Source organism: Oncorhynchus gorbuscha, unplaced genomic scaffold, assembly GCF_021184085.1.
Source record: "Oncorhynchus gorbuscha isolate QuinsamMale2020 ecotype Even-year unplaced genomic scaffold, OgorEven_v1.0 Un_scaffold_3146, whole genome shotgun sequence".
Classification (NCBI taxonomy): domain Eukaryota; kingdom Metazoa; phylum Chordata; class Actinopteri; order Salmoniformes; family Salmonidae; genus Oncorhynchus; species Oncorhynchus gorbuscha.
Genome location: NW_025747474.1, coordinates 12,468 through 25,750, shown reverse-complemented (window position 1 = coordinate 25,750; position 13,283 = coordinate 12,468). Strand labels below are relative to the sequence as shown.

The 13,283-nt window shown below is 45.3% G+C and overlaps 1 protein-coding gene across 1 annotated transcript; it reads left to right on the top strand.

Annotated features, from left to right (window-relative positions):
• Window positions 1–494: 494 nt before the first annotated feature.
• Window positions 495–13,067, top strand: LOC124027367. Its single transcript, XM_046339816.1, has 6 exons — window positions 495–794; window positions 8,243–8,374; window positions 9,047–9,111; window positions 9,488–9,597; window positions 10,035–11,434; window positions 12,925–13,067. Exons 1-6 carry the CDS (start codon window positions 626–628, stop codon window positions 13,065–13,067), a joined length of 2,019 nt encoding a protein of 672 aa, XP_046195772.1. The 5' UTR covers window positions 495–625.
• Window positions 13,068–13,283: the final 216 nt, after the last annotated feature.

Genomic DNA, 13,283 nt, shown 5'->3' with positions numbered 1-13,283 from the left:
CTGTTGTCTACTAACCTGTTGTACTCAGCATTTCACTGTAAGGTCTAAACCTGTTGTACTCAGCATTTCACTGTAAGGTCTACTACACCTGTTGTACTCAGCATTTCACTGTAAGGTCTAAACCTGTTGTACTCAGTATTTCACTGTAAGGTCTAAACCTGTTGTATTCAGCATTTCACTGTAAGGTGACCTTTTGTATTCGGCGCACGTGACAAATAATCTTTGATTTGATGTATTTAATACATATGCAAATAAACTTCAAAAACGTCCTGATAAACAAAGCAGGTCCGTGTTCTGACATATTTCAGCATCACTTGTAAATACAACTAGTAAACATCCTAGTTGCCATAACTCTTATTTTACAAAAAAGTGAGTGAAATCGAAAAACTGATCTCAGTTCAGTGTCTGGGGGCAACTTCACTTTTGCAGAGGGAGCGGGTAAGGCGCTATTAACCAATCAGGTTTATGCGTTTTGGCGTGACGTCACACAACATCATGGCGGCGTACTGAACACAAACACCGCACACTTTTACCCACGAAGATAAGCAATCGGATAATGACAAACGATTCAATTTGCGTTTAAATGGTCAAGTCAAATGATGAGCAAGAAAACTGACGGCGAAATATGCCAAACCCAAGAAAGCACGACCATAACACTGGCTCAAATGAAATCTGGAGTCATGGTTCCACATTTTCACAAAAAAGGCTGAGAACAAACAAATCGGGTAAAAGTCAGAAACTGACACCCCAATCTTCCCCTCCTGTCAGGAAGTCACCACATACTCGTTCTAAAGGTAAGATGGTTGCTAAAAGTGCACGGGAATGGTATTGCTAACAACGTCTAGACTCAATAGCTAACTTTGGCAAACGTCCGTGTAGGTTGCAGGATAAACAGCGTTAATTAGCTGGGCATAGACGTGCCTAGTCAGGGCCACGTTCAGTCGCCAAAACGCTCTTCAACGTTGCAGATAGAAATGCAATGTATAGAGCTGATGTGATTCCTCGTTCTATTTCTATCTGAACGTTTCAAAACGTTGGTTTTGTTTATTAGGATCACCATTAGCTTTTTAATTTGAACCTTTAATTAACTACAGTAAATGCCGCAGCTACTCTTCCTGAGTAAGTACAAATAAATTACAAAGTACAAAACAGTTAAAGACAGGCATTATATACAAATATAAAACATAATAAGAGTTATATATTAGAAATACACAAAGAGACAACAAAAATAGTATTTACACACTTAATATTTACTATTTACACACTATTAATGTAGACATATTCATATTCTTATATACAGTTAGATGAGATTTTGGGCCTCCCGAGTGGTGCAGCAGTCTGAGGCCCTGCATCTTCAGTGGTAGAGGCGTCACTACAGACCCTGGTTCCAATCCAGGCTGTATCACAGCGGTCTGAGGCCCTGCATCTTCAGTGCTAGAGGCGTCACTACAGACCCTTGTTCCAATCCAGGCTGTATCACAACGGTCTGAGGCCCTGCATCTTCAGTGGTAGAGGCATCACTACAGATTAGATTCCAGGCTGTATGTATCACAGCGGTCTGAGGCCCTGCATCTTCAGTGGTAGAGGCGTCACTACAGACCCTGGTTCCATTCCAGGCTGTATCACAGCGGTCTAAGACATTGCATCTTCAGTGCTAGAGGCGTCACTACAGATTAGATTCCAGACTGTATCACAGCGGTCTAAGGCACTGCATCATCAGTGCTAGAGGCGTCACTACAGGTTCGATTCCAGGCTGTATCACAACCAGCCATGATTGGGAGGTCCATAAGGCGGCACACAATTGGCCCAGCGTCATTAGGGTTTGGCCGGGGTCGGCCATTGTCATTGTAAATAATAATTTGTTCTTAAACTGACTTGCCTTGTTAAATAAAAAAATAATATATATATAATCTTCAGAAAGAGTGCTGTGATAGGTTATTTCAAAAATATATTTTTTAAAGCTAAACAGACTTTTTCCCTGAGTAACCTCTGGTGACAGAGCATTCCACCATGACTCTATACATAACTGAGTAACCTCTGGTGACAGAGCATTCCACCATGACATGACTCTATACATAACTGAGTAACCTCTGGTGGCAGAGCATTCCACCATGACTCTATACATAACTGAGTAACCTCTAGTGACAGAGCATTCCACCATGACTCTATACATAACTGAGTAACCTCTAGTGACAGAGCATTCCACCATGACATGACTCTATACATAACTGAGTAACCTCTAGTGGCAGAGCATTCCACCATGACTCTATACATAACTGAGTAACCTCTAGTGACAGAGCATTCCACCATGACTCTATACATAACTGAGTAACCTCTAGTGACAGAGCATTCCACCATGACTCTATACATAACTGAGTAACCTCTAGTGACAGAGCATTCCACCATGACATGACTCTATACATAACTGAGTAACCTCTAGTGACAGAGCATTCCACCATGACTCTATACATAACTGAGTAACCTCTAGTGACAGAGCATTCCACCATGACTCTATACATAACTGAGTAACCTCTAGTGACAGAGCATTCCACCATGACATGACTCTATACATAACTGAGTAACCTCTAGTGACAGAGCATTCCACCATGACCTCTAGTGACAGAGCATTCCACCATGACATAATAACTGAGTAACCTCTAGTGACAGAGCATTCCACCATGACATGACTCTATACATAACTGAGTAACCTCTAGTGACAGAGCATTCCACCATGACTCTATACATAACTGAGTAACCTCTAGTGACAGAGCATTCCACCATGACTCTATACATAACTGAGTAACCTCTAGTGACAGAGCAGAGCATTCCACCATGACTGACTCTATACATAACTGAGTAACCTCTAGTGGCAGAGCATTCCACCATGACATGACTCTATACATAACTGAGTAACCTCTAGTGACAGAGCATTCCACCATGACTCTATACATAACTGAGTAACCTCTAGTGACAGAGCATTCCACCATGACTCTATACATAACTGAGTAACCTCTAGTGACAGAGCATTCCACCATGACATGACTCTATACATAACTGAGTAACCTCTAGTGACAGAGCATTCCACCATGACTCTATACATAACTGAGTAACCTCTAGTGACAGAGCATTCCACCATGACTCTATACATAACTGAGTAACCTCTAGTGACAGAGCATTCCACCATGACATTCCACCATGACTATACATAACTGAGTAACCTCTAGTGGCAGAGCATTCCACCATGACATGACTCTATACATAACTGAGTAACCTCTAGTGACAGAGCATTCCACCATGACATGACTCTATACATAACTGAGTAACCTCTAGTGACAGAGCATTCCACCATGACTCTATACATAACTGAGTAACCTCTAGTGACAGAGCATTCCACCATGACTCTATACATAACTGAGTAACCTCTGGTGACAGAGCATTCCACCATGACATGACTCTATACATAACTGATTAACCTCTAGTGACAGAGCATTCTACCATGACTCTATACATAACTGAGTAATCTCTGGTGACAGAGCATTCCACCATGACTCTATACATAACTGAGTAACCTCTAGTGACAGAGCATTCCACCATGACTCTATACATAACTGAGTAACCTCTAGTGACAGAGCATTCCACCATGACTCTATACATAACTGAGTAACCTCTAGTGACAGAGCATTCCACCATGACATGACTCTATACATAACTGAGTAACCTCTAGTGACAGAGCATTCCACCATGACATGACTCTATACATAACTGAGTAACCTCTAGTGACAGAGCATTCCACCATGACATGACTCTATACATAACTGAGTAACCTCTAGTGACAGAGCATTCCACCATGACTCTATACATAACTGAGTAACCTCTAGTGACAGAGCATTCCACCATGACTCTATACATAACTGAGTAACCTCTAGTGACAGAGCATTCCACCATGACTCTATACATAACTGAGTAACCTCTAGTGACAGAGCATTCCACCATGACTCTATACATAACTGAGTAACCTCTAGTGACAGAGCATTCCACCATGACTCTATACATAACTGAGTAACCTCTAGTGACAGAGCATTCCACCATGACATGACTCTATACATAACTGAGTAACCTCTAGTGACAGAGCATTCCACCATGACTCTATACATAACTGAGTAACCTCTAGTGACAGAGCATTCCACCATGACTCTATACATAACTGAGTAACTGAGTAACCTCTAGTGGCAGAGCATTCCACCATGACATGACTCTATACATAACTGAGTAACCTCTAGTGACAGAGCATTCCACCATGACATGACTCTATACATAACTGAGTAACCTCTAGTGACAGAGCATTCCACCATGACTCTATACATAACTGAGTAACCTCTGGTGACAGAGCATTCCACCATGACATGACTCTATACATAACTGAGTAACCTCTAGTGACAGAGCATTCCACCATGACCATGACTCTATACATAACTGAGTAACCTCTGGTGACAGAGCATTCCACCATGACTATACATAACTGAGTAACCTCTAGTGACAGAGCATTCCACCATGACTCTATACATAACTGAGTAACCTCTAGTGACAGAGCATTCCACCATGACTCTATACATAACTGAGTAACCTCTGGTGACAGAGCATTCCACCATGACATGACTCTATACATAACTGAGTAACCTCTAGTGACAGAGCATTCCACCATGACATGACTCTATACATAACTGAGTAACCTCTAGTGGCAGAGCATTCCACCATGACATGACTCTATACATAACTGAGTAACCTCTAGTGACAGAGCATTCCACCATGACTCTATACATAACTGAGTAACCTCTAGTGACAGAGCATTCCACCATGACTCTATACATAACTGAGTAACCTCTAGTGACAGAGCATTCCACCATGACTCTATACATAACTGAGTAACCTCTAGTGACAGAGCATTCCACCATGACTCTATACATAACTGAGTAACCTCTAGTGACAGAGCATTCCACCATGACTCTATACATAACTGAGTAACCTCTAGTGACAGAGCATTCCACCATGACATGACTCTATACATAACTGAGTAACCTCTAGTGACAGAGCATTCCACCATGACATGACTCTATACATAACTGAGTAACCTCTAGTGACAGAGCATTCCACCATGACATGACTCTATACATAACTGAGTAACCTCTAGTGACAGAGCATTCCACCATGACAGAGCTCTGTACATAACTGAGTAACCTCTAGTGGCAGAGCATTCCACCATGACTCTATACATAACTGAGTAACCTCTAGTGACAGAGCATTCCACCATGACATGACTCTATACATAACTGAGTAACCTCTAGTGGCAGAGCATTCCACCATGACTCTATACATAACTGAGTAACCTCTAGTGACAGAGCATTCCACCATGACATGACTCTATACATAACTGAGTAACCTCTAGTGACAGAGCATTCCACCATGACTCTATACATAACTGAGTAACCTCTAGTGACAGAGCATTCCACCATGACTCTATACATAACTGAGTAACCTCTAGTGACAGAGCATTGCACCATGACATGACTCTATACATAACTGAGTAACCTCTAGTGACAGAGCATTCCACCATGACATGACTCTATACATAACTGAGTAACCTCTAGTGACAGAGCATTCCACCATGACATGACTCTATACATAACTGAGTAACCTCTAGTGACAGAGCATTCCACCATGACTCTGTACATAACTGAGTAACCTCTAGTGGCAGAGCATTCCACCATGACTCTATACATAACTGAGTAACCTCTAGTGACAGAGCATTCCACCATGACATGACTCTATACATAACTGAGTAACCTCTAGTGGCAGAGCATTCCACCATGACTCTATACATAACTGAGTAACCTCTAGTGGCAGAGCATTCCACCATGACATGACTCTATACATAACTGAGTAACCTCTAGTGACAGAGCATTCCACCATGACTCTATACATAACTGAGTAACCTCTAGTGGCAGAGCATTCCACCATGACTCTATACATAACTGAGTAACCTCTAGTGACAGAGCATTCCACCATGACATGACTCTATACATAACTGAGAAACCTCTAGTGACAGAGCATTCCACCATGACTCTGTACATAACTGAGTAACCTCTAGTGGCAGAGCATTCCACCATGACTCTATACATAACTGAGTAACCTCTAGTGACAGAGCATTCCACCATGACATGACTCTATACATAACTGAGTAACCTCTAGTGACAGAGCATTCCACCATGACTCTATACATAACTGAGTAACCTCTAGTGACAGAGCATTCCACCATGACATGACTCTATACATAACTGAGTAATCTCTAGTGACAGAGCATTCCACCATGACTCTGTACATAACTGAGTAACCTCTAGTGACAGAGCATTCCACCATGACATGACTCTATACATAACTGAGTAATCTCTAGTGACAGAGCATTCCACCATGACATGACTCTATACATAACTGAGTAACCTCTAGTGACAGAGCATTCTACCATGACTCTATACATAACTGAGTAATCTCTGGTGACAGAGCATTCCACCATGACTCTATACATAACTGAGTAACCTCTAGTGACAGAGCATTCCACCATGACTCTGTACATAACTGAGTAACCTCTAGTGGCAGAGCATTCCACCATGACTCTACATAACTGAGTAACCTCTAGTGACAGAGCATTCCACCATGACATGACTCTATATATAACTGAGTAACCTCTAGTGACAGAGCATTCCACCATGACTCTATACATAACTGAGTAACCTCTAGTGACAGAGCATTCCACCATGACTCTGTACATAACTGAGTAACCTCTAGTGACAGAGCATTCCACCATGACATGACTCTATACATAACTGAGTAATCTCTAGTGACAGAGCATTCCACCATGACATGACTCTATACATAACTGAGTAACCTCTAGTGACAGAGCATTCCACCATGACATGACTCTATACATAACTGAGTAACCTCTAGTGACAGAGCATTCCACCATGACATGACTCTATACATAACTGAGTAACCTCTAGTGACAGAGCATTCCACCATGACATGACTCTATACATAACTGAGTAACCTCTAGTGACAGAGCATTCCACCATGACTCTATACATAACTGAGTAACCTCTAGTGACAGAGCATTCCACCATGACTCTATACATAACTGAGTAACCTCTAGTGACAGAGCATTCCACCATGACATGACTCTATACATAACTGAGTAACCTCTAGTGACAGAGCATTCCACCATGACTCTATACATAACTGAGTAACCTCTAGTGACAGAGCATTCCACCATGACATGACTCTATACATAACTGAGTAACCTCTAGTGACAGAGCATTCCACCATGACATGACTCTATACATAACTGAGTAACCTCTAGTGACAGAGCATTCCACCATGACTCTATACATAACTGAGTAACCTCTAGTGACAGAGCATTCCACCATGACTCTATACATAACTGAGTAACCTCTAGTGACAGAGCATTCCACCATGACATGACTTCCATACATAACTAACTGAGTAACCTCTAGTGACAGAGCATTCCACCATGACATGACTCTATACATAACTGAGTAACCTCTAGTGACAGAGCATTCCACCATGACATGACTCTATACATAACTGAGTAACCTCTAGTGACAGAGCATTCCACCATGACTCTATACATAACTGAGTAGCTCTAGTGACAGAGAGCATTCCACCATGACATGACTCTATACATAACTGAGTAACCTCTAGTGACAGAGCATTCCACCATGACATGACTCTATACATAACTGAGTAACCTCTAGTGACAGAGCATTCCACCATGACTCTATACATAACTGAGTAACCTCTAGTGACAGAGCATTCCACCATGACTCTATACATAACTGAGTAACCTCTAGTGACAGAGCATTCCACCATGACATGACTCTATACATAACTGAGTAACCTCTAGTGACAGAGCATTCCACCATGACATGACTCTATACATAACTGAGTAACCTCTAGTGACAGAGCATTCCACCATGACTCTATACATAACTGAGTAACCTCTAGTGACAGAGCATTCCACCATGACTCCATGCCTAACTGAACAATGCATTAGCCCCTAGTCCCACACGTGCTGATGCTCTCCCTATTGTACTCATGTGTGACCAGGTAGACCCCATTTTGGTATTCGCCTATTTAGTATAGTTGACCTTCCAGTTTGTCTCGTTCCCACCAGATCTGGAGACCCCCAAACGACGAGCGAGGGGCAGATACACGGGTTTAAACAACACGGCTGATTCCCCTGGGGATGGAGATATTTTACAAGACATCATATGGGACCCGGCATCACCTCCTCCTGCTGGAAGTGGTATGTTGTTAAGTCACTTGATGAGCAAAAGGCTGATTTAGCGTAAAACATTAGCATAATGTTGTCCTTCATTCCTCCTCTTCCTCATCCTCCATCCACCCATCTTTTTGTTCTTCTCAAAGCCAGTTGATAGAAGGTCATTTGTTTCATTCCTCCACACAGGCTACACACAGGCTACACACAGGCTACACACAGGCTACTCACAGGCTACACACAGGCTACACACAGGCTACTCACAGGCTACACACAGGCTACACACAGGCTACTCACAGGCTACTCACAGGCTACACACAGGCTACACACAGGCTACACACAGGCTACTCACAGGCTACTCACAGGCTACTCACAGGCTACTCACAGGCTACACACAGGCTACACACAGGCTACTCACAGGCTACACACAGGCTACTCACAGGCTACTCACAGGCTACACACAGGCTACACACAGGCTACTCACAGGCTACACACAGGCTACACACAGGCTACTCACAGGCTACACACAGGCTACTCACAGGCTACTCACAGGCTACACACAGGCTACTCACAGGCTACTCACAGGCTACTCACAGGCTACTCACCGTTTCCGCTAGTGCCCTTTGTGCCCAAAGGGATTGTGGTTACTATGTATATGTGCCATCAGAAGGCTTAACCGTTGCTGTCCTTATTCTCCAGGCGAAGGGCCCGGCAACACCAGAGTTGTTGAGATATCAGACATTGTCAATCGGATCGCCCCTAAGGTCAGTGTATGAAACATGTTCACCGTGTCACTGAGGGCCGTTGGTAGATGGGCTTATAGGCCGTCATTGTAAATAGGAATTTGTTCTTAACTAACTTGCCTAGTTAAATAAGATAACTGAATAGATGCACCCTGCAGCACCAACATGTTTTTGAATCATGTGTTACTGTGGATATAAAGGCCTCGTTATATTAAAATGTAAAACACTGCATTCTACTGTGTTGATTTGTTTCAGTGGATGCAAAGAGACATTCTAAATCGGGTTCTTCTTGAAGCACTGGAGGTGAAAGCCACGGCCCTGGCTTGAATGTACCCCAGAGCTTTAGGTTGGTCACAGCACACAAACCAGCTGTTGTAAACCATGTCTCCTTCTCCAGGATGTCCAGCATGTCTCTGTGGATAGTCCTCTGCTTCAGTGGATTGGGGACAGTGCTGTCCCATGTACCCCAGAGGTACGCCCGCCCAAAGCAAGGAAGAAATCCACTCGGTGAGTGAACTTGTATAATTGGGGCGGCAGGGTAGCCTAGTGGTTAGAGCGTTGGACAAGTAACCGAAAGGTTGCAAGTTCAAACCCCCGAGCTGACAAGGTACAAATCTGTCGTTCAGCCCCTGAACAGGCAGTTAACCCACTGCTCCTAGGCCGTCATTGAAAATAAGAATTTGTTCTTAACTGACTTGACTAGTTCGATAAAGGTAAAATAGATATATATTTTTTTTAATCAGGTTGAAAACCTTTTATTTAACATGTAAGGTTTATTTCTCGTCCAATAGTTTTGTATTTTCCAGTAGTTCTCTTAATCAGATCATTCTTGTGTTCAGATATTTTGCTAATGCTTTATACTAGCTTCTTCAAAGGTTCCTCAATATATTCATTATGCCTTCCTTGTTCATTCATCCACTCACTTCATCCTCTCCTCTCTACAGGAAAAGCTCAGTGGAGGACTTGATGCAGCTGGCCAGGCAGTTTGACATCAACATGCACCAGCAGGACCAAGAGAAGAGGAGCTCTGAACACACAAACAATACCATAAACAACAACCGCTACGGGGAGGAACCCAAGTGCTCGTCATCAGCCCAGCAGGTAGAGGCGGAGCTTAACGCTCTGTTCGACGGGCCGACGCAGCGGGTCACCGGACGGCTCAGCCAAGGGTCGACCGCCTCCACCTGTTCTCAGGAGGTCAAGGTTCAAGTTGGGGTCAGCCATCTCACTGCCGATGACCTCGTCAAAGAGTCGGAGGTCAAGCCTGGCGGGGGAAGCACGTCTGGTTCATCGGCTCGTACTGGTAAAGAGGAAGTGGGACAGTGGAACGCCACGACGACTGTGGCGAAAGACGAGGACTTTGACTGGGAGGATGATGACCTTCTCAATGACCCTATCGTGTTGGAGATGACCCAGAATCCTGACGGACTGAAAACGCTGTCCCCCAAACCCAGCAGCTCAAGCACACACCTTCAACCCTCAAACAGAGGTGGCCTCACTGGGCCATGTCCTAAACCCAAGCCCAACAGCAGAAGACCGTTCCTCACTGTTGGAGCGGCCCAGCCTGAGAGACCCAGGCCCGGCGTGTCTGCGGCTGTGGGGAGTAGGGGCCCAGACTCTGCAGAAGGGAGGGCTGATGGGGTGAGCACAGCCACAACTCCAACGTCACGTGGAACCACAGCCCCAGACTCCGCTTTCAAAGACCTCTCAGAGGAGGACCTCCAGTCCCTGTTTGACTCTGAGTCGCTTTGGAATGACGACGAAGGTGACGATGACGAACTGCTGTATCAGGTGTGTGACGACGTTGAAAGGATCTCCAACAGTCAACCCCTGTCCGAGGATGCCTCCGTAACCACGGATACCACTGAGGTCCGCTTCCAAGAGAGCAAACCGAAAGCTCCTCCATCCGCCCCTCTGGCTGCAGTGAGAGAGGGGACTGTGACTATGGATAGGGCTGTAGGTGGTCCTAGCAGTAAACAGTCAACCACCTGCACGTCTGGCCGCTCCAACTCAGCACCAGGAGATGGGAGCAGCACCCCTGTGCACTTTCAGAGATGGAACATTCCAGCGAAAGCAGGAAATGTTTGGGTCGGACATCATACAGTCACGTCCCAGAGCCTTCCAGGCAGCGGGGAGGGTCTGGGAAAGTTTACCCAGCTGAAGGGTGCTCCAGGCTGGGGAACATTTGGCCTAGGATCCCTTGGAGTTAGAACCTTCCAAGCAGAGAACTCAAAGTCGGTCATGCCACGGACAGTGTCGGCGAGAACCCTCCCAAACTCAAATTCCCATCAGGCGTCATCGTTCAAGAGACATCTGTCGGACTCGGCCGCCATCGGCAACAAAGGTGAGCTTTTTACCCCATAAAAAGGCAAAACAATAATCCACCACAGTTTAGCTCTAGTATTATGCCAACTCTTAGAGCCCTGACCCAACAGAGCCCTGACCCAACAGAGCCCTGACTCAACAGAGCCCTGACCCAACAGAGCCCTGACCCAACAGAGCCCTGACCCAACAGAGCGCTGACCCAACAGAGCCCTGACCCAACAGAGCGCTGACCCAACAGAGCCCTGACCCAACAGAGCCCTGACCCAACAGAGCCCTGACCCAACAGAGCCCTGACCCAACAGAGCCCTGACTCAACAGAGCCCTGACTCAACAGAGCCCTGACCCAACAGAGCCCTGACCCAACAGAGCCCTGACCCAACAGAGCCCTGACTCAACAGAGCCCTGACTCAACAGAGCCCTGACCCAACAGAGCCCTGACCCAACAGAGCCCTGACTCAACAGAGCCCTGACCCAACAGAGCCCTGACCCAACAGAGCCCTGACCCAACAGAGCCCTGACCCAACAGAGCCCTGACCCAACAGAGCCCTGACCCAACAGAGCCCTGACCCAACAGAGCCCTGACTCAACAGAGCCCTGACTCAACAGAGCCCTGACTCAACAGAGCCCTGACCCAACAGAGCCCTGACCCAACACCCATCTATTTATCTCCTAACCTCTTAGAGCCCTGACTCAACAGAGCCCTGACCCAACACCCATCTATTTAGCTCCTAACCTCTTAGAGCCCTGACCCAACAGAGCCCTGACCCAACAGAGCCCTGACCCAACATCCATCTATTTATCTCCTAAGAGGTAAATAGATGGCTGTTGGGTCAGGGCTCTGAGAGGTTAGGAGGTAAATAGATGGCTGTTGGGTAAGAGGTTAGGAGGTAAATAGATGGCTGTTGGGTCAGAGGTTTGGAGGTAAATAGATGGCTGTTGGGTCAGGGCTCTGAGAGGTTAGGAGGTAAATAGATGGCTGTTGGGTCAGAGGTTTGGAGGTAAATAGATGGCTGTTGGGTCAGGGCTCTGAGAGGTTAGGAGGTAAATAGTTGGCTGTTGGGTCAGAGGTTAGGAGGTAAATAGATGGCTGTTGGGTCAGAGGTTAGGAGGTAAATAGTTGGCTGTTGGGTCAGAGGTTAGGAGGTAAATAGATGGCTGTTGGGTCAGGGCTCTGAGAGGTTAGGAGGTCAATAGATGGCTGTTGGGTCAGGGCTCTGAGAGGTTAGGAGGTCAATAGATGGCTGTTGGGTCAGAGGTTAGGAGGTAAATAGATGGCTGATGGGTCAGGGCTCTGAGAGGTTTGGAGGTGTGAAGAGCTTAATTTCTATTCAATTATGTATTTTCAATGTTGGAAAGGCTGAGTAAATGTGTTACCTTTTTGTGCATAAAAATTGCCACACTAATTGTCTGTGTTTTTTGTCCGTCAGCCACTGTAGATACATTCTGTCTCTGTCAGCTTTTCAGTTGCAGTCAGAGTCCTATTTCCATGTCATCTGATTTGTTTCTCAGTGTTTGTCAACAGTCAGCTGACGGGGAGATGCACGGAGGAGGAGATTGAGAGGAAGAAGCAGGAGGCCATAGCCAGAAGAAGGACCAGAGAAACCTCCCTAAAAGCAGGGGACTTCCTCTGTGACTCAACAACGGGACACTAGATTAATACACAGCAAACCAGAATACCTGTAGAATAGCTATAGCATAGGCTAGGTAGGTACCATAAACATTTATCACGGTTTCTTCACAGAACACTGTCGGTGCTACTAGAACGGTTTTGCGTTACGGAGCTATACTGCTTGAGAGACACACACGAACACACACACAACACACACACACACACACGAACACGAACACACACACACACACACACACAC

Excerpts from the sequence above, each read along its gene's own strand:
- LOC124027367 (XM_046339816.1), top strand. The coding sequence starts at position 626 with ATGCCAAACCCAAGAAAGCACGACCATAACACTGGCTCAAATGAAATC. Across the intron at positions 795-8,242 it reads ACCACATACTCGTTCTAAAG|ATCTGGAGACCCCCAAACGA; the intron begins GTAAGATGGTTG and ends CGTTCCCACCAG. Across the intron at positions 8,375-9,046 it reads ACCTCCTCCTGCTGGAAGTG|GCGAAGGGCCCGGCAACACC; the intron begins GTATGTTGTTAA and ends CTTATTCTCCAG.